Genomic DNA, 22,771 nt, shown 5'->3' on the forward strand with positions numbered 1-22,771 from the left:
AATAGCCTATGTCCCAGAAGAGCAATAAAAGCATAGTTTATACTGTTTTGAAAAGTGTGATTGAGCTCATATACCTGGTGGGCGAGTTCGTGAGACACAGTCATTGTGATGCCGAGCTTACTTGAGGCAGAAGACTTCTCAGCATCAAACAGCAGAGAAGATTCCCTGTACGTTGTCAGTCCCCAGTTTTCCATTGCACCAGACTGGAAGTCAGGAATCGCAGCAAGATCTTGGGAAGGAAGCAAAAAACATCTTATCAGTCTTAACCTACACACGGCCCAAACACATTAACTCTCAGAATGGATGGATGCAGGGATCAAAGAGAAACTGAGTGACCCCCACAGAATCTTGGGTTCTGGACTGAAGAACCTTTCACAATGAAGTAAAGGGGCTCAGTGGCCCATTCACAGTTACTCTGCTCCTGCATGATAAAGTCACGCTTGGCTTTCAGACCTCCTGACTCCATTTCTAATTCTCTGACAAGGTGTTTGGGGACTGGACAATCTTAAAAATTGTCTCAATAATCCACTCTAGCTGGGATCCCCAAGACTCCCATGCACTAAAAACTCAAGCACATAATAGTTTTAAGGGCTCATGTAAGAAAGAAAATGCATATTTTCTTATGCTCTATCACGGAATTCATTGAAAAAATTTATTGAGTACTCTATGTTCCTACCAAATGCATGCCAGTCATGGGAAAAAATGCAGCCTCTGTCCTTTGCTATCTGCCCACTAATAGAGTTGTGTTTGTCTTAATATCAGAAGGCAAAAGTTTCCCCATGCTACATGCCTCAAAAACCTGCTGGGGTTTTAATGACTTGAGAGGCTGCTGAGCTGATGGGGGAAGATGCCAGTTAGGAAGATATAATCTACTGCTGGGGTCATGAAATGCCAGTTTGAAACATCTGTGCAAGATCTATACCTTGTTTGGGTAACGGATATGGGATGTTGAAATAATCCTCATAAAATTCTAGAAGAGTCACCGCGGCATCCAGTGCATAATCTGCCTGATTTATCTTGTCTGGAACGGCATATACGGAAACCTGAAGAGGAAGACACAAGGAAGTTATCCAAATGCCATCGCGGCTTTTCTAGAAGGCTGACATTAACAGCTTCCTAGTGTGGGACATGGAGAAGGCAATGGCATCCCACTCCAGTACTCTTGCCTGGAAAAACCATGGACAGAGGAGCCTGGTGGGCTGCAGTCCATGGGGTCGCAAAGAGTCGGACTCGACTGGATGACTTCACTTTCACTTTTCACTTTCATGCATTGGAGAAGGCAATGGCAACCCACTCCAGTGTTCTTGCCTGGAGAATCCCAAGGACGGGGGAGCCTGGTGGGCTGCCATCTATGGGGTCGCACAGAGTCGGACATGACTAAAGCAACTTAGCAGCAGCAGTGTGAGACATGGTTGCCAGTATTAAAGTTAACAATTGCAGGCTGCTATTTCTTATATTAATGCTGATTGTTCTCATCAATCCCCCTACTGAAAACAACAGATGATGAGTAACAAATATAAAAATGTCTTCCTAAATGTTTACATGAGATAGTGCAAAGGTAAAGACAACTTAGTTTTCCCAAACTGAAATGACCGCAGGACCCTGGGAAGTCAGCAGAGGGTCACTGGAGCCAGCTTTTGTCCTGAAGACACTAGCCCAGTACAAATGGACTTGAGCTGAGGTTTTCATGGCACTGGAGAACTCAACAGGGAAAGGAGACAAAATCCAGAATCTGCTCAAGGTGGGTAGGAGATGTCCCCTGCTACATCCCAAAGGACCAAGCCCTTACTGGAAGTCTAAACTAGAAAGAATCACCAAATTCCTCCAGGAGACTGCAAGGGGGGAAAAATGCATTATTCAAACCCTGGTGATGTATGAGGAATAGTGAGAGAATGCCCTCAGAGAATTTATGGCTAAAAGTTAAACTTCATGCCGTCTAACAGCTGAACTCACAATAAACCTAGGTGGTCCAAAAACCTGAAGCCGATAATTTAAAGTGATTCCCAAGGCTGCAAAGTCTCCGGGTCACTTGACAGGAGCAAAATACAAATTCTCTCTGGAAAAATTCACCTTCAACTCAGGTAAGAAAAGCTCACAGACACAATTCACAGTGCACAGCACAAGGGAACAAGACACCGTGAACGGGAGCCTCAGAAACAACAAATCACAGCACCAGCCACACCAAGACTTCATATATGACAACTTCTAGACACGATATAAAGTGTGAGTTCAATGTGTTAAAGAAAGAAAACAGCTCACACTATTGGCACACAAAAGCGGTCTGGGGACCTAATCCCAATGTAGATACATGTGGGAGGGGGCGGTTCCCTCACATCTCCAAGCAACATTCCAACACCAGCTGGCTACCCTACAATTCAGTTCCATGCTGACCCTCCTGGCGTGAGAGCATCATTCTACAGGATTCAGTCTTACAAGCCTGCTCCCTAACCTGATTTCAGATGCCAATCAAAAGTGCAAGTTATCACCCGTGCTTCTGACTTAGCAGCTATTGGCTGGAGGTTCCCAGCCCCCTTCTTGAGTTTAATTTGCTAGAGCATTTCACAGAACTCAAGAGTAACATTTTACTCTACAAGACTCCCAGTCCATTATAAACAAACATAACTCAGGAACGAACAGCCACATGGGAGAGGAGCCTTAGGACAAGGTATGGAAAAAGGGAGTGTAACGACCATGCCCTCTCCTACAAACCACTTTCCCTACACCTCCACTGGTTCACCAACCCAGAAGCTCACAGGAGCCACCCTTTGAGTTTTTATGGCATTTTCACTACGCAGGCATAAATGATTGACCTTTGGTGACGAAACAGTCTCCAATCCCAACTCTCCCATCACATGGTTGGTTCCCAGTCAACCAGCCTTAGTTAGGTTACCTAGAAAATTTTTATTAACATAACAAGAGATAATACTCATGGTTCTCAACACATAGGACATTCTAAGAGTTTTAGTAGCTCTGAGCCTTCATCAAGGATGAAGACCAAATAACATTTCTTATTATGAATTACAATATCACAGTATGAAAGACACATAAAAATAACCATTCAAAAAAGATTCACTGAAGTGGGCAAATCAGTGAGTGGGTGTTTTTACTGTTACTTTCACTGCTGAACTTAGATTGCTTCCTACAGCCAAGTCTCAAGCCTTAGCTTCACATCCCCAGGTAAGCAGAGATATCTCCACAAGGATAAGAAGACCCTTTATTCAGGACCTTATTCAGGCCCTACAGAAGACAAGGCAATTCAGAAGAGAAATCCTAACTATCCCAGGCGTCAGTTAAAACTAGCACAAATAAATGAGGTCATTTTAAATAAAATGTCCCCTGCCTCCTCTTTGAAAATCTTCTTCGCATTCAGGGCCGCAGCGTACAGTTGCGTAGGTTGTTCACTACACGAGACCCACCCAGTGGCAAGAGCTCCTCCAAACAAGACCTCTTCCCATGACACTCCAGTACTCCCTGACCCAGATGCTCTCCCCAGAGCCATTTAATACTCCAAGCTGTCTTCTCTTACTTCCTTCCCATGGCTAGAAATCCCCGGCTCGGATAGTCAGTGACATTCACTTCCACACTGCAGAAAGTTATAGACAGAAGAGGCAACCTGAGAAACCACTGCAGGATCTGATCCAACTTATACACTTTACAGACTGTAAGCTCATCTCCAAAGGTAGCAGAAAGCCAGTTACTGGCGGAGCCAGCACCATGACCCAGGCCAGGCCGCGTCTCCCCACGTGTTTCTGCTATTAGAACCCCGCTGCAAACATGAGCATCTGTGACAGTGGGAAGGCCCACCAACTACTTTGTCCGAGAATGAGGGGCGTTTGCAGGATGTGGGACTTCCAGTTATAAAACCAGGACCGCCCCAGGCAGACCAGGGCAAGCAGGTCACCCTACGTGACAATCACAAGTTCACCTTAACTCCGCTCTTGGTCATCTTGCTGACAGACTTAAAATCCGAAACAATGAAGGCCACCAGGTAGGTGCTCATCTTCACGGTGACGTCAAAGTGGTCTTCTATGAGTCCTTGAGCCACAGTCACAGATTTAACCTAAAATCAGGATAACTGAGATCATCAAAGAATCCAACTACCCAAGACACTGAAAACATTTTATACAGAGAAATAGTCCTAAGTCTCAGACATACTGAAAGCATATGACATGACATTTGTATAGTTATTTAAGAATATCTCTTTCAGAGACTTCCCTGGTGGACCAGCAGTTGGGACTCTGCCTTCCAATCCAGGGAATGTGAGTTTAATCCCCGGTTGGGAAGGTAAGATCCCATACGTCTCACAACCAAGAACCAAAACATAAAATGAGAGCAATACTGTAACAAAATCGATAAAGACTTTTCAAAAAATGTATCTCTTTCTTAAGTAATTTAGATAGGAAAGCCAAACCATTCTCCTCCATGTTTTTATTGAGATATAATTCATATACCATAAAATTCACTGTTTTAAAAGTATACTGTTCAGTGTTTTCTTTTTTTAATTATATTCACAGTTATATAACCATCACCACTTAAATCTCTTCTAAATAAGCTAAACGATTACAAACTGACTCCTATTGGCACATGAGGACTGGTAACATGGCTGGGAAAAAGCAAAACCGAGACTGCCGATTCTGCCAGGATGTAGCCCACATAATACAAAGTGCAAGAAAAATCTGGAAATGCAGTGTCCAACTGGGTGCATGTGTCACCATGGATAACCTAAAAGAGCTTCTGCTTTCTTAAACAATTCAAAGAAACCCATGCCTGGGCCTGACCCTGCAAAGTCTCCTCCAGACTCTGATCTGCTTCACTGAAGTCAGGTTTTGCCGTGTAATCAGGGAGCAGCCTTGCAGAGTGGGGCTGGAGCCACAGAGATGCAGGCTAAGAGGCTTTCCGAGAAGAAAGTCTACTACCTCAGCCAACAGAAGGCAGTGGGCAGGGTCCTGGAGAAAAGACCAGTCTGAACTAGTCTGAGAACATCCACATTAAGGACGCATCTTTCCTGTGACCCCATTTCCACCTCTATTTCTACGCCCTTGTCCTTTGTGATACCCACCAGCCACAACCTATGGTTGTCTGCTCGGCAGCCTTTGGGCATTCATACCCTGACTCTGACAGCCAACCTAGCTTTATTCTTGAAGGGCCAGAAATTACCTTTCTCTTTAAAACGTCTTCAGCTTACCCCTGACAAAAATTTCTGTTCTTCAAGCTGCGCTCATTAGTAGGAAAATAAGCTAATTAAACGAATTCAAATTTAGATGTGATTAACTCCTGCCCCAAACACTTGGGTGCTCCAAAGGTATATTTTCTTCTCTAGTCTCCAAAAAGACCCTTTGAAACCCCGCTGTCCTTCCCCTCAACCCCATGTCTGAAGCTTAAGTTTAGGCGCCTCTGTTAGATTTCTGCCAAGAGGAGGGATGGCCCATCCAAGAGCAAGATTACATTAGAGATTTTCGGATCCTCAACAAGTAGGTCCCGGACATTCACGGATTTGGACTCCAGCATCTTTGTGGAGCCTCTGGGCTTTGCCCTTCCCCCTGCACACCTATGAAATCTCTACCAGTCTTGTTTAGTGGGTCAGTCTGTCCCTCACTTCCCAACCACCCCTGTTCCTTTATTCCTCTTAAGCTGTAATTCTCTAATTAGAGAAGTCACTCCCACCCCAGGCAGGAATACCATAATATTTGGGGAGGGAATTATAATTTAAAAAAGCATTTTCTCTATCTCAAATTTATATTAGGAAAACAGCATAACTGTTTCTCATCTTTCTATATACAAGTGTGTTGGGGAAAGAGACAAAAGTTCTTGTCTGGTAAGGATTCACAAGTCTGCCTTTTATGCAGGCTTCTGGTGCAGAATGTCAGAATCTCTTTTAGGGGGTCCTTAAGGGATTCAGTGAGCAATATAGCGTTCAAAAGCTTGGGGAATACCACACTGGAGGTTGGCTCATGGCTCTCTGAGTCCCTTCATGTGAAGATACTGCCTCCCCACCCAGCATAGGGATGAGGTGTGATACCCTTCCGGACTCTGGGCAAAGCCTCTTCCAGCCTGAGTCTCATCCACGGTGAGCTTCTCTGAACAAAGGATGTATGTGCTTTAGCAGTTGGCATGTATCAGTGACAGACTGACAGCTCAGCTTCTGTGTTTCCAGCGCTACCGGAATCACAGGGTAATGGATCTCACTGAGTAATTTTATTCATTTGGCAAGGTCATCTTCTCCTTTCCACTTTTAAAAATCAGAGGGGCTTCAGCCTAACAGATGCAGAGTATTATATTTAGAATAGATAAACAACAGGTCCTATTTTATAGCACAGGGAACTATATTCAATATCCTGTAATAAACCATAATGGAAAACCAAAAAGTAGAATAAAAAAATAAAACCAAGAGGGAACACTGTCCACATGTGCTCTGGAACTGGAAAATAATGACCTTTAAAGGCAACTGGGGGTAGCTACCTTCACTACCATTATATCCTTAAAAGATTACTTTTTAAATTTCCATCTGCCCAACTTCATGCCAGTTATTTTTAATACAAGTTGCATAGCTAATATCAGTAATATAGTATACAGAACTTATAGGAAATAACTAAATCATAGGAATATGGCCTTATTCGAAAGAACATTTCCTTTAAAAATCCTTTTAAAAGAGCATATGAGAAAAGTGTAAGAGCTTTATGAAAGGCACTCTCACTTGAACCTGACCTGAATTTCCTATACGGTCTCTCTCTTGTCAACATGGATGACCTGTAGTGTAACTCTTACCTAAATTTTGCATGTTTTAGGGACAATTTTTTTTTTCCTTTGACCATAAATAAATTGCTGCTTGAACCAGAAGCATAGGTTGGAAGTGAAAAAGAAAAATTTGCTATCTGTCAGGCAATAAAACAAACAAAACAGGTAGCCTGAATGTTAACTATCAATGGGGAGATGCAAGCCACAGGGAATGAATGGACTTCTCATCAGAGATACACAATTTAGACTCACCAATGGCATATTGGAGATGGCGAGGTGTCTCGGTTCCCTTCTGATCTTGATTAAAAAACTCGCCTTGAAAGCAGGTTCATCAAAGCATGGAAAGGCCATTCTGGCTGCAGTCGGTTCGAACTGTGTTGATGCAAGTACCCTAAAATTCCGTAAAGGGAAATAAAATCACAGCATGAAGTACCAGGGACTGTAAGTTAGGTGTATGATCATGTCTTAATTCCAAAAGTTATCACAATCCTGATGAATCTCACTACCAAAAAATCTTTTATATGACAAAAGCTATCATAAACTAAAAGACAAGTAAAAAGAACAGGGAAAATTGATCAAAACGTATTTAACACAGTGTTAATATAACCTGAACAAATAATGAGCTCTTAAAAATAAGTAAAAATTCACCCACCAACCAAGCAGAATAGCAGGCAGAGGTCATAAACAGGCAACTCACAAAAGAAGAACATACAAATAGTTAATAAACACATCAAAAGCTGCACAGCTTCATTAATAATCAATGTAACAAATTAAAGGGGGAAATCTGTTGGTATTTTAGCTTTAAAAGGATTGCCAGTACACAGTATTAGTGAGAAATATGGCAAGGCATATCAAAAGTTTGTTGACCCCCTAACTTAGCAATTATACTTCCAGGCATTTATTCTAAAGAAATGACTTACAAAGATGCTTGTCCAAGTATTGCTGATGCTAAAAAATTGGAAACAACCTAATTTCCATCCATAGGGGGATTAGTTAAAAAAATCAACACAGAAACATGTATTTTAATAAAGTTGTTAAAATGATGTAAAGTGACAGTCATCCTGTAAAATACATGTCAACATATATTTTTAATAAAAAAGCTCCCTCATGAAACATAAAATACAACATAGTTCCATTTACATAAAATGACCTGTACGTATATCCAGAAGAAAGTCTAAAGGATGTTCCCCTAAACCAGAAGCAGTAGTTATCTCTAAGGGTTATAATGGGGATACATTTTATCTTTTCAAAAATTCTTTTCTGTAGTATTTGACTTTTTTTAACCTCAAAAAATAATATGGAATCAGAAAAGTAAGTATAAGCTACTAAAAAATTTTGATTTTAAAATTTAGCATAAAATCTCCCAAAATATATTGTGTTTTTAAAAACAGAACTAAAACAAGCAGGAGAGGATCCCTAAAAAGGTTTCAACTGAGACAAAATATTTCCTCTAATGGGCTGTTACAGGTTGAATTGAGTCCTCCCAAAAGATATTTTGAAGTCTTATTACCTAATATCAGTGAGACTTTATTTAGAAATAGGGTCTTTACAGATGCAGTCAAGTATAGATAAGGCCATTGGGTCAAGCCCTAGTCCAATATAACTGGTGTCCTTAAAACAAGAGGGAAACCTGGAGAAAGGCCATGTGACAGGCAGGCAGAGATCCCAGTGATGTAGCTGCAACTCAAAGAATGTCAAAGACTGATGGCACCACAAGCTAGGAAGAGGCAAAGAATGAGGCCATTCAGAGACCTAGAGAGCACAGGCCTCCTGACGCCTTGATCCTAGCCTCCAGTTCAGTTCAGTTCAGTTCAGTTCAGTTCAGTCGCTCAGTCATGTCTGACTCTTTGCGACCTCATGAATCGCAGCATGCCAGGCCTCCCTGTCCATCACCATCTCCCGGAGTTCACTCAGACTCACGTCCATCGAGTCCGTGATGCCATCCAGCCATCTTATCCTCGGTCGTCCCCTTCTCCTCCTGCCCCCAATCCCTCCCAGCATCAGAGTCTTTTCCAATGACTCAACTCCTCGCATGAGGTGGCCAAAGTACTGGAGCTTCAGCTTTAGCATCATTCCTTCCAAAGAACACCCAGGGCTGATCTCCTTCATAATGGACTGATTGGATCTCCTTGCAGAATGGTGAGATATTAAATTTCTACTATTTTAAGTCACACAGTTTATGTACTTTGTTAAAGCAGCACTTGGAAACTGGTACCTAGGCCAAGAGAATTTAAAACATTTATTCTATCCCAGAAGTCTAATTAAATAAACAAATAGGTATTTACTCTGATAGAGCTGGAGGAAAGAAAATTGGTTCAAATAGAATGAAAAATGAGATTAAAAAAAAAAAAAAAGAAAAAGCCTATAAGCCATTTTAAATATGCAAAGACATGCAAAGGAAAACCCAAAGAAAGAATTCAGCAATCAAGGGAGCTTTAAAGGACAAGCCACCTGAAATAAATTTAGTGTGGGTAGCTCTTGAACCTTAAAAAAAAAGAGACAAAAATTACCTCACTTCTCCTTCTTTGGTTCTGTAGGTACTTTTATAAAATCCATGGAAACTCTCAGAAAGATTGCCAGCGTAGTCGATGACAATGGTGTACGGGAGGCCGACGACCAGCGGCTCGGAAGCCAGAAGCGCAATTTGCTCCTGAGGTGGGTTTTCCAGGACTCTCAGCGGCTCTTCAGCTTGCCTCTCGCCACCTCCCTTCCTCAGGGTGGCCTTGGATACTTGTAGGTGGTGACTGTGCAGGATGATGGTACTGGTGGGCTTGCTGGCTGTGATTTCTATCCGTGTGGTTCCCCCGAAAGTCAGAGTGGTGAGATTTGCATGAATCATGAGATCATAATGAGCTGGGATGATGTGCTCTGGAAGTCGCATTTTATTCCAAGGAAATGGTGCCCCGTTGCTAGCTTTTGGAAATGTTGGTTCCCTGCTCTGACATGAGGATGGAGTTGCCACGGTTAAGAGAATCAACAGTGTCGAAAGCAGCAAGGGCCTGGTTGGAAGCGGCCATTTGATGGATGGAGATATCATCTTGCTTGAAATGGCTAGATATACAAATGTACAAAAGAAAAAAAAATCACTAAAATATTATCAAGAGAGCATAATTTCAGAATGTATCCACCCAGAATTAACAGATATAAATACTAACTTAAAAAAATACTAGGTCTTTCCCTGAAAGTAAAATTATCTTTCCTATGTTAATGAGTCACAAGAAGAGAGAAGTTTATGGTTAACAACAATTATTAACATCTACTAAAAAGCATCATTTAGCTTTCAAAGTTTAAATTAACTCTATCAGTCAGGATCCTCCATTGAAAGCAAGAACCAGCTCTGGCTGAAGATCCTTAAATGGATCACAGAATTGACAGGTCATTTGGGAAACCAGGCTCATAAAACAAGCAAAGATGGGCAACTAGAACTATATTAGACCAATATGTGATGAGATGACCACTCCCTGCCCACACTAGACCTTAGAGGAAGCCACCCCAATGTGTAGATGTTGATGTGAAGTCATCAAAGGAGGAGGTCTCTACTACCCTGCAACTTTCTGTTGTTTCAGCAAAAGTGAGGTGTCCACACCACCAGCAGGCAGGTACACAAAGCAGGCATCTGGCCTTATTGCCGCTCAGCAGGAGAAAGGCCTTGCTTCCCACTAAGCTCACAAAGCAGAGTCCTTAAAACACAGGAAGGAAGGAAGGAAATACATGCTCAGTAGCAAGCGGGAGTGGGAATGCAACAGTAAGCCTTAATAATATAATCAATCTGATTTCGCTATTGATCATCTGGTGATGTCCATGTGTAGAGTCATCTCCTGTGTTGTTGGAAGAGGGTGTTTGTTATGACTAGTGCATTTTCTTGGCAAAACTCTGTTAGCCTTTGACCTACTTTGTTTGGTACTGAGGCCAAATTCGCCGGTTACTCTAGCTATCTCTTGACTTCCTACTTTTACATTCCAGTCCCCTATAATGAAAAGGACAGCTTTTGGGGGTGTTGGTTCTAGAATGTCTTGTAGATCTTTGTAGAAGCGTTCAACTTCAGCTTCTTCAGCATTACTGGTCGGGGCATAGACTTGGATTACTGTGATATGGACTGGTTTGCCTTGGAAATGAACAGGGATCATTCTATCGTTTTTGAGATTGCATCCAAGTACTGCATTTCAGTGGAGAAGGCAATGGCACCCCACTCCAGTACTCTTGCCTGGAAAATCCCATGGACAGAGGAGCCTGGTGGGCTGCAGTCCACGGGGTCGCTAGGAGTCAGACACGACTGAGCGACTTCACTTTCACTTTTCACTTTCATGCATTGGAGAAGGAAATGGCAACCCACTCCAGTGTTCTTGCCTGGAGAATCCCAGGGACGGGGGGGCCTGGTGGGCTGCCGTCTCTGGGGTCACAGAGAGTCAGACACGACTGAAGCGACTTAGCAGCAGCAGCAGCACTGCATTTCAGACTCTTCTGTTGACTATGAGGGCTACTCCATTTCTTCTACGGGATTCTGGCCACAGTAGTAGATACAATGCTCATCTGAGTTAAATTCACCCATTCCAGTCCGTTTCAGTTTGCTGGTTACTAAAATGTCAGTGTTCACTCTTGCCATCTCCTGTTTGACCACTTCCAATTTACCTTGATTCATGGACCTAACATTCCAGGTTCCTATGCAATATTGCTTTTTACAGCATTGGACTTTACTTCCATCACGTCACATGCACACCTAGCTAGGTGTTGTTTTGGCTTTGACTCTGTCTCTTCATTCTTTCTGGAGTTATTTCTTTACCAATCTCCAGCAGCATAATGGGCACCTACCGACCTGGGGAGTTCATCTTTCAGTGTCCTATTTTGGCCTTTTCATACTGTTCATGGTGTTCTTAAGGCAAGAATACTGAAGTGGTTTTCCATTCCCTTCTCCAGTGGACCACATTTTGTCAGACCTCTCCACCATGACCCATCTGTCTTGGGTGGCCCTACAAGGCATGGTTCATAGCTTCATTGAGTTAGACAAGGCTGTGGTCCATGTGATCAGTTTGTTTTCTGTGATTGTGGTTTTCGGTCTGTCTGCCCTCTGATGGAGAAGGATAATAGGCTTATGGAAGCTTCCTGATGGGAGAGACTGAGTGAGGGGGAAACTGGGTCTTGTTCTGATGGGTGGGGCCATGCTCAGTAAATCCTTAATCCAATTTTCTGTTAATGGATGGGGAAGCTCGATACAGTCAGCAAAAACAAGACCAGGAATGTGAAGTCAAGTGGGCCTTAGGAAGCATCTCTATGAACAAAGCTAGTGGAGGTGATGGAATTCCCGTTGAGCTATTTTAAATCCTAAAAGATGATGCTGTGAAAGTGCTGCACTCAATATGCCAGCAAATCTGGAAAACTTAGCAGTGGCCACAGGATTGAAAAAGGTTAGTTTTCACTCCAATCCCAAAGAAAGGCAACGCCAAAGAACGCTCAAACTACTGCACAATTGCACTCATCCCACATGCTAGCAAGGTAATGCTCAAAATTCTCCAAGCTAGGCTTCAACAGTACATGAACCGTGAACTTCCAGATGTTCAAGCTGGTTTTAGAAAAGGCAGAGGAACCAGAGATCAAATTGCCAACGTCCGTTGGATCATCGAAAAACAAGAGAGTTCCAGAAAAACATCTACTTCTGCTTTATTGACTCTGCCAAAGCCTTTGACTATGTAGACCACAACAAACTCTGGAAAATTCAAGAGATGGCAATACCAGATCACCTTACCTGCTTCCTGAGAAATCTGTATGCAGGTCAAGAAGCAACAGTTATAACTGGACATGGAACAATGATTCCAAATTGGGAAAGGAGTACACTGAGGCTGTATATTGTCACCCTGCTTATTTAACTTATATGCAGAGTACATCATGAGAAACGCTGGGCTGGATGAAGCACAAGCTGGAATCAAGACTGCTGGGAGAAACATCAATAACCTCAGATATGCAGATGACACCACCCTTATGGCAGAAAGTGAAGAGGAGCTAAAAAGCCTCTTGATAAAAGTGAAAGAGAAGAGTGAAAAAGTTGGCTTAAAGCTCAACATTCAGAAAACTAAGATCATGGCATGTGGTCCTATCACTTCATGGCAAATAGCTGGTGAAACAAAGTTTTTAAAAGTATCTTTTGGGGGGCTTCAAAATCACTGCAGATGGTGATTGCAGCCATGAAATTAAAAGATGCTTGCTCCTTGAAAGAAAAGTTATGACCAACTTAGCATATTAAAAAGCATTACTTTGCCAACAAAGTTTCATCTAGCCAAAGCTATGGTTTTTCCAGTAGTCATCTATGGATGTGAGAGTTGGGCTATAAAGAAAGCTGAGCACCAAAGAATTGATGCTTTTGAACTGTGGTGTTGGAGAAGACTCTTGAGAGTCTCTTGGACTGCAAGGAGATCCAACCAATCCATTCTAAAAGAGATCAGTCCTGGGTGTTCATTGAAAGGACTGATGCTAAAGCTGAAACTCCAATACTTTGGCCACCTCATGTGAAGGGTTGACTCATTGGAAAAGACCCTGATGATGGGAGGGATTGGTGGCAGGAGAAGAAGGGGACGACAGAGGATGAGATGGCTGGATGGCATCACCGACTCGTACATGAGTTTGAGTAGACTCTGGAAGTTGGTGATAGACAAGGAGGCCTGGCGTGCTGCGATTCATGGGGTCGCAAAGAGTAGGACATGACTGAGCGGTTGAACTGGAACTGGAGAAGTAGGGACTGAGGGAAAGGACAGGATGTATCAGAATGGCTGCCAGGTTTCTAGAATGAACATCTGGGTGGTGGTAGGTTTCCTTTATTGAAATGGAGAAGGCCGGAGGTGGAAAAACTTAAAGGGAGGAGAGGGAACCAAGGCTTTATTTTTTAATATGTTTAATTTGTGATGTCTATGAGATGTCCAAGGGGAAATATCAAGAAGGCAGTTAAATATACACAGACTGAGACATAACGGCTTTAAAGGAATTTCCTGTTCTTGACTGTACTCCTTTAAGGTTTTAAAAAGTATCTTCCTTCGACATCTGATCTTACTAAATGTTCTTTGACAATCAATGGTGTGGATTAAAGTGCTGCAGTAACAGAGTTCCTAACTTTCTTTCACAGGCAGAAAGAGTTCAAGATACTAACTGCCTTTGGTGATCCTGACTTCTCCCACTCACAGAGGAAGTCAGGGCGATTGGTCCTAGGCTGTCTCCTCCTTCCCTTTTTGGGACACCATGGAATGTCAAATCCATCATCAAGAGGTAACAAACAGGCCTTCTTCCAAAGGCTCTGAGCAATGAAATTAACAAGCACTGATGACAGCTAGTTACCGGTAGTAAATACTTCTAAACTGTTGATTCAGTTTTTTAACATATTAGAACTTTTCTATTTAGGCCGACCTGAAAATGTGCTGCCTATCAGTACCACTACAACTCCGTGCAAAAAGAGACAAGCTGGCCAATTTTTCAGTCTTTTTTTTTTTTTTTAAGTCGTTGACTCCATCCTGATTGTGAGCAAACACTTCAGGGATTTAGTAGAAACCAGAGCACTTCTTTCTGAACCTGGCCTCACAAAGAACCTTCAAGAAAAAGGTAAGGAAGTGTCTGCATTTTCTCCTTCCTCCCGAAATTAACTTGCAGGCCCACCAGGCTAGTAAGACACCAAGAGGGAATTTTAACTTGCTCCAACAGGAGGGCCTTTAAACTCAGTAAACTCCAGGCTGAGCCACAGCGAAGGGAGGACAGACAACTATTGGCAAGAAGTGCAGAAGAAGGGACAGACTTGAATTGATCTGCTGCTGGTAAGTTGCTTCAGTCGTTTCCGACTCTGTGCGACCCCATAGATGGCCTCCTACCAGGCTCCTCTGTCCCTGGGATTCTCCAGGCAAGAACACTGGAGTGGGTTGCCATTTCCTTCTCCAATGCATGAAAGTGAAAAGTGAAAGTGAAGTCGGTCAGTTGTGTCCAACTCTTAGCGACCTCATGGACTGCAGCCTACCAGGCTCCTCCGTCCATGGGATTTTCCAGGTAAGAGTACTGGAGTGGGGTGCCATTGCCTTCTCCACGCTTAACTGTCCTTGCGCCGACATCCCTGCGCCTGCAACTCACCGAACTCAGGTTTGTTTCTCCAACTACTACCGGCCAGGTGCTCTCTTCGGGCAAACCCCAACCCTTCTCCCCCGCCATCCACCCACCACCTCACTTGGCCCTCCTCTGGAGTCCAGCAGGCGAGGCTGGCAGGAACCCAGCCTCAAGGAGAAGCGCAGAGGACGGTTCCTGCCTGCCTGCTGGGAAGTGGCGGGGCTTAGGGGAGCTCTGCGCCCCTGGCCAGCCCCCGGTGCAGAAAGAGGGAAGGCTACTGTTGAGCCTGAGCCAACCCCACCACCCTCCCCGCGGACACGATCCCCAGCCTCGCGACCCACCCCGCACCCCCGGGCCCCACTTCGCCGCCGCCCCCGGCTGATTCCCTTCCTCCCCGGGTCCCTGGACCGCCACACCTCTCGGCACGGAAAGGATGCCCTGGCCTCGCTCTTCCCCCAAACGCTCAGCCTCCCCCCACAGCGGGACGTACTGGGGCCTCTCTCACTCAGTACCTGGGACTCGGGGACCACGCCGCTGTCGCCTGCCCTGGCCGCCCCGGGACCGGGACCAAAAGTGAAAGCGAAAGTGAAGCCGGAGCGGCAAGCACAGGCGCGCGGGGCGCTGCGCCGAGCCCTGCAAGCGCAGGGGAGCCCCCGCCGAGGGGGTGGCTAGCTGGGGCAGGGGAAACCCGGCAGGACGAGCAGACCCCCATGTTCCCAGGACAGTTCAGTTCAGTCGCTCGGTCGTGTCCGACTCTTTGCCACCCCAGGGACCGCAGCAGGCCAGGCCTTCCTGTGCATCACCAATTCCTGGAGTTTACTCAAACTCATGGCATCGAGTCGGTGATGCCATCCCAAGACAGGGACTCACAAAACAATAAGGCGTACGGGGCACAGGGAACCAGCGGGCAGAAGCACCCCTTTAGGGATGCAAATTATTTTCCCTGCACTTCTCTGGAGTTGGGGGGGGCGGTCCCCCATAGATTAGCCTTTGGGGCAGCGGAGGTTTGGGGACTTAAGGAGAGGGCTGGCACTCTTTGAGGGCACTTGGGTGGAGCCGAGCTCCCCTCTTTCCCCCCGCCCCTGCCCCGCCTGAACCAGCTCACAGCGCCGTTGGACTCAAGGCATGTCCATCATCTCACCTCCGCAAATGAGCCGAGAGCCCCGGGCCCGCCTCAGAACGAAGCAGGAACCCAGAACTGCTCTGCAAAATGCTGGCTGGTTCAGCGTTTCCGTTGCAGAGACGTTGGGCTGCAGACGCGGAAGAGGAAGAAGAGAGAAACAGAGGTGCAAAACTGCCCCACCCATACAAGGGGCCCTCGGACCCCGCGGAGATGCTCCACCCACACTACAAGTTTCTCCCTGGGCTTCCACCGTGGCTCCGTGGTGAAGCATCTGCCTGCTATTGCAGGAGACATGTGTGCAAGCCTTTATCTCAGAAGATCCCAGATGCCTCAGAGCAGCAGAGACTGTGCGCCCCAGCTACTGAGCCTGTGCTCTGGGCCCAAGAGCTGCAACTACGACCCCAGGCACCACGGCCACTGAAGCCATGGCGCCCCAGAGCCCCGGCCTTGCTCTGCAGCAAAGAAAGTCTGCGCATTGCAATCAGAGAGTAGCTCCCACTTGCTGCCACTGGAGGAAAGCTCATGCAAGAACGAAGAGTCAACCCAGCCAGTAAAATAAATCTTAATAAAGAACTTACTAAAGTTCCTTAAAAATAAAGAACTCAATAAAATTCCCCCTACTTTTTCAAATCGAATGACCATTTCTGTGCTCCCCTTGGAACATTAAGACTGGATGAAATGTCCCAAGAAGCCCACCTTTAAACAGTTGAGAGTACATGGGGTAAGAGGCCAAGAAGACACAAATGTTCCTACTCACCGAATGCTGCCCTGGCCTCTCTCAGATCTTTTTCTCAGTAAATACAGGCTTTCTCTTCTCACTTCCTTCTCTGCTGCCTTTGAAACCCTGGGGTTCTAAGTTACTCAAAGAGTATTTCTCAAGTTCTTTTCCCCCTTGATCTTATGCCTCCTTTTAAAAAATAGAATTTTTTTTCTTCTGCATAGTCTCTCCAGTCAAGGTTATTTTGTAATAAAAAATTAACGCCCTGTCCCTGAGCCCAACCAGAGAGGGACCAAGGGAAGTATTTTCACTAAAATTCAACAATAAAACCAACTCTGGGATCAGGTAATTTCTGCCTGTTTCCCACGATCTCATTGTACTCATGGTTCCCAGGCCTCTGGGTGTCAGGGAATGATTCCAGTTTGCTCAGATGAGAGCCACTGGTTCAGTAAACTCTTGCATTTCTTTGTTTTCATATTTGTATTTTGGGACTTGGTGTTTCCCTTCAGTTTCTAATAAGCTTAGTTTTTTTGAAAAGATTTCTTGATGGTCAGAATGGAAGGAAGTGAAGGCACCAAACAGGTGGGAAAGAAAGTGAAAGTTGCTCAGTTATGACAGACTCTTTGTGACCCCATGGACCATGGAATTCTCCAGGCCAGAATATTGGAGTGGGTGGCCTTTCCCTTCTGCAGGGGACCTTCCCAACCCAGGGATCGAACCCAGGTCTCCTGCATTGCAGGCGGATTCTTTACCAGCTGAGCCACCGGGGAAGCCCAGAGGGTGCTCTAAATGACCAGTTAAGGCAGGGAGAGAGGAATTCTTTTACCCATGCTGGGCAGAAGGGAACTGAAATGTCAGTAAGGAGAACGCTGGCCACCAGACTTCTTTCTCACAGCCATCCCCTTGCCCAGACTTTAGACTCAGTTACAGTGCTAAGATTCCCTCTTCAAAATCCAAGGACACTACAAATAAAACAATTAAGACAAGGATTTGGCAGCATTCCCTTCCTGTTTCAAAGCTCCAGCAGGGATCTGTGGGATGCAGACCTTGGAGTGGGGACTTTAAACTTGAAGAATTCCCATTTGTAGAGTCCGTGAGATCAAAAGTTAGCAGCCACCAAGCTCAGAAATGGTCTTAGAGGGAAGTGGCCAGAAAGAAGGGGCATCTAGGTTTTTTGATTACTTACCAACTGTTAGATATTGTGCTAAATGGATTTGTATGTATGTATGTATAATTAAATCTTTTCAGCAATCATGTAATGTAGGTATTATGCTTTATAAACTTAGAAAAGTAAGAGAGATTGGCAACTTGCTCAAAAAAAAAAAAAAAAAAGCACCTAAATTTGAACCCTAGGTGGGTCCATTTGTGTCCAAAGTACATGTTTTTTCCACTGACTCACACCCCTTCCTCAGCTAGCTGTTATGTACTCTCCACCCACTTCACCCTGCCACCGCTTCACTTGGCACTTCTACCTTTGCCGTCTTCCAAGCAGCCCCTGGGAATTTCCCACCTTGAAAAACCTTCCTGGAGCCTCCCCATTTCCTCCTGGTGGATATTCAGTTATGCTGCTCCACCTCCTGGTGGATATTCAGTATATGCTGCTCTATACAGCAGTAGCTAAAGAATCCAAAGCTTTATTCCTCGCTCATGGTGCACTGTCTGTAGGCAGGGTCCTCTGCCCCGCACAGCCAGCTGGAGGACCATCACCCTGTTGGTACATCCATCTGAAGCTTTTGGCCTTCTTGATCACTGCGGTAAGGAAGAGTAAGTCCAAAGAATTAGGCATCAGCTTTTTCCCACCTCATTGCTGAATACTATATATCCCTTCCACTCACATTTCATTGACCAGAACTAGCTACATGGTCTTCTGCAAATACAGGGCGAGGTTGGAAAACACTAATATTGTCCTCCACACAGTGTAACAGGGTCAGAGGAGTCTTACCTTTCAAAAGTTCAGCGTCCTTAGTCTCAGACGGAGCCCGGGAGGAGGAGGCAGTCCATCTCAGGCTTTAGCCATTGCAACACATACAACCATGGCTTCAGTTCAGTTCAGTTGCTCAGTCGTGTCCGACTCTTTGCGACCCCATGGACTGCAGCACGCCAGGCCTCCCTGTCCACCATCAACTCCCAGAGTTTACTCAAACTCATGTCCATTTAGTCGGTGATGCCACCCAACCATCTCATCCTCTGTCGTCCCCTTCTCCTCCTGCCTTCAATCTTTCCCAGCATCAGGGTCTTTTCCAGTGAGTCAGCTCTTCCCATCCGGTGGCCAATGTATTGGCGATTCAGCATCAGTCCTTCCAATGAACATTCAGGACTGATTTCCTTTTGGATGGACTGGTTAGATCTCCTTGCAGTGGCTTATTGTTGATCAGTTCTCTTTTGCCAGCTTGGATTCCAGATGTTGATCAAGTAGTGTTCAGTTTTGCTCTGATTAATTGCATCAGTTCTGTCTTCATTCAGTTCAGTTCAGTTCAGTCTCTCAGTTGTGTCCAACTCTTTGCGACCCCATGGACTGCAGCACGCCAGGCCTCTCTGTCTTCATTAGCTTTTGCAAATTAATGTCAGCATTGGGTTCATTTCTTCTCTTTTGCTGCCAAAGTTGCTACCATTTGAACCTGTCACCACTTTCCTTTTCAATGTAAAGTCTTACCAATAATCATGATGTCAAAAACAGACAGAGCTGTTCTGATGAAGAGGAACAAACCCGCCCGTTCAGTCCTTGTCAACTGGCTCTCAACTCCATTCCTACATCTACCCCCTCACACACACTGTGAATGCTTAGGTACCTCCATAGGCTCCTATGACCCCAGAACTTAATTTTATAAACACCACCTTAAAAAAGAATAAAACAAACAAACAAAAAAGAGCAATGTCCCTCATTCTTGATATTCCTGATATCTTGATATTAACAAAGAGAATGATAGTTTTCTCCCCTACAGGCGAAATCACAAGCCAGGCCTACTCAACAAAATCTATACCATTGTACTGAAAATCAAAAAAAAGGACGAAAATATAGATGTCAAGTTAAAAGAAACACTACTTCAAAGAAGGCCAGTGACCCCACAACAACTAATAAATCCCTCTAAAACATTGTGGTTTGAAAGTATTTACATGTACTCTTATCTCACTGAATCCTCAGAGTGTACCTGTATAGGTGGATTCTATTAAGAGTGAACAACAAGAGTTCTCAATAAGTGATCAAAACTGCAGTCAGACTGCTAGGACTCATGGAGAACTTTTTGGGTGTCTTGAGGACTAATGACTTGTTTCCCATTCTCCCCACCCTAGACATCTATTTGACAAACTTCTGCCACCTAGAGTAATCTGAGCGTGCCCCTAGTTCCTGCAGCTTGACGGAACCCAGAAACCTCACCCTCTTCTGTCCCTCTTCAGTAAAGGACAGGCCGACCTCACCCCTCTCCAGCCGACAATCTGTATTCCTGTGGGTTTTCCCTCTGTTCATTTCAACTAGGAAGTAAGTCATCATTAACACATGTTTTTAAGCTTTGCACTTCTTTCATTACCGTGAGGTTCAACACTACACTGAATATATGTTGATTAGATGTTTTACTTTTTATTTCCTATTTTGAGAATTATATGTTTATGTTTGTTGCCCATTTATCTACTAGAAAGTCATTACTTAGTTACATAAAAATTTTCTATGACACTCAAGAGAAATCCCTGAATTCTATTAAAAATGTAAAATATCACAATCAGTAAGGTTTGTTGTTTCAAAGCAATCCTGCAAGTATGTCTAAATGAATCATGTCAGTTTATTAAAATCCCAGACCTGTATCTGCTTTGTTAAGTTATTTGAGATGTTGGAGTTTGTTTACCAGATATTGTTAACTTGAACATTAAACAAATAGTGGTTCAGGAAACCTGATATTCAGGTTTGATCTTGTTTATGGCTCTTTCTGCCACAACAACTGAACATTTCATCCAAAAGAAAAAGAATACATGTGCTTCTCAGCCATGAAATTAAAAGACGGTTTCTCCTTGGAAGAAAAGCTATGACAAACCTAGACAGCATATTAAGAAGCAGAGACATTACTTTGCCAACAAAAGTCTGTATAGTCAAAGCTATTGTTTTTCCAATGGTCATGTATGGATGTGAGAGTTGAACCATAAAGAAGGCTGAGCATTGAAGAACTGATGCTTTTGAACTGTGGTGTTGGAGAAGAGTCTTGATAGTCCTTTGGACTGCAAGGAGATCAAATCAGTCTATCCTAAAGGAAATCAACCCTGAAAATTCATTAGAAGTACTGATGCTAAAGTTCCAATAACTTTGCCCACCTAACTCGAAGAGCTGACTCATCAGAAAAGACCCTGATGCTGGGAAAGAGTGAAGGCAGGAGGAGAAGCGGACGACAGAGGATGAGATGGTTGGATGGCATCACTGACTCAATGGACATGAGTTTGAGCAAGCTTCCGAAGATGGTGGAGGACAGGGAAGGCTGCTGTGCCACAGTCCATGGGGTCACAAAGAGTCAGACAGGACTGAGTGACTGAACAACAACACGTTCTTCTCAAGGGCACGTGGAGCATTCTCCAGGGCTGATCACATTCTGGACGACATACTGAGCCTCAGTAATTTTTTAAAAAGTGAAATCATATCAAAAACCGTTTCCAACCACAATACTAAGAGATTAAAAATCACTACAAGAAAAAAACTAAAAAACACAAACACGTGGAGGTTGAACAATATTTTACTTAAAAAGCCAATGGATCACTGAAGAAAGCAAAAGGAATCTAGAAACAAATGAAAATGAAAGAATAAGCATGATGATGCTAAGTTATGGAATGCAGCAAAAGCAGTTTGAAGAAGGAAGTTTATAGCAATACAACCTTACCTCAGAAAGCTAGAAATATCTCAAATAAACAACCTTTCCTTATACCTAAAGCAGTTGGAGAAAGAAGAGCAAACAAAAGCCAAAGCCAGTGGAAGGAAAGAAATAAAGATCCAAGCAGAAGTAAATGAAATAATGATAAAGAAAAACTCAGAAGAGATCAATAAAATTAAAAGCTGATTCTTTAAAAAGACAAGCAAAATTGATAAATCTTTAAGCAGACTCATCAAGGGGAAAAAAAAGGGGAGAGGACTTAAATCAATAAAATTTTGAAGTGGAAAAGGAGAATTTACGATGGACACCACAAAAATGTACAGGATCATACGAGACTACTACAAGCAACTATATGTCAATAAAATAGACAGCCTAGAAGAAATGGACAAATTCTTAAAAAGGTACATTCTCCCAAGCATGAAGCAGAAGAACTAGAAAGTATAAACAGACCAATCACAGGTACTGAAATCAAAACTGTGATTTTAGAACTCCGCAAAACAAAAGCCTGGGACCTAGCAGCTTCACAGGCAAATTCTATCAAACATTTGGAGAAGAGCTAATACCTATCCTTCTGAAACTATTTCCAAAAATTGCAGAGAAAGGAAAATTCCCCAGCTCATTTTATGAGACCACCATCACCCTGATATACCAAAACCAAACAAAGATACCACAGAAAAAGAAAGTTACAGGCCAATATTACTGATGAAAATATATGTAAAAATCCTCCACAAAATACAAGCAATCTGAAACCAGCCATACATTAAGGATCACACACCATGATCAAGCAGGACTTATCCCAGGAATGCAAGGATTTTTCAGTATCCACAAACCAATCAATGTGATACACCACATCAACAAACTGAAGAATAGAAACCATATGATCATCTCAACAGATGCAGAAAAAGCTGTTGACAAAATTGTACACCCACTTATGATAAAAGCTCTCCATAAAGTGGTCACAGAAGAATCTACCTCAACATAATAAAGGCCATGTATGACAAACCTATAGCTAACATCATACTCAACAGCAAAAAGCTGAAATCATTTTCTCTAAGATCAAGAATAAAATACAGATGTTCAACCTCACCTCTTTTATTCAGCATATCTTTCAAAGTCCTAGCCATGGCAATCAGAGAAGAAAAAGAAATACAAGGAATTTAAGTTGGAAAAGAAGTAAAGCTGTCACTGTCTGCAGATGGCATGATACCGAGAGAGTCAATTCCTAGGCAGGTTGATAAGAAGTCCCAGGTCCCCAAGGAGGAGGAAGGGGTCTGGGGCTAT

At 43.8% G+C, this 22,771-nt stretch overlaps 1 protein-coding gene across 1 annotated transcript in view; it reads right to left on the reverse strand.

Moving 5' to 3' along the window:
• ERAP1 (endoplasmic reticulum aminopeptidase 1) overlaps positions 1–9,772 on the reverse strand; it is a 32,237-nt gene extending 22,465 nt beyond the window's left edge. The window contains exons 1-5 of the mRNA XM_068979381.1: positions 9,246–9,772; positions 6,988–7,126; positions 3,926–4,060; positions 923–1,043; positions 75–229 (exon numbers count right to left, since the gene is read on the reverse strand). Of these exons, the coding sequence (XP_068835482.1) occupies positions 75–229; positions 923–1,043; positions 3,926–4,060; positions 6,988–7,126; positions 9,246–9,772 (1,077 nt within the window). The remainder of the gene's footprint in view (positions 1–74; positions 230–922; positions 1,044–3,925; positions 4,061–6,987; positions 7,127–9,245) is intronic.
• Between the last annotated feature and the right edge of the window lie 12,999 nt (positions 9,773–22,771).

Source organism: Capricornis sumatraensis, chromosome 9 (assembly GCF_032405125.1).
Source record: "Capricornis sumatraensis isolate serow.1 chromosome 9, serow.2, whole genome shotgun sequence".
NCBI lineage: Eukaryota > Metazoa > Chordata > Mammalia > Artiodactyla > Bovidae > Capricornis > Capricornis sumatraensis.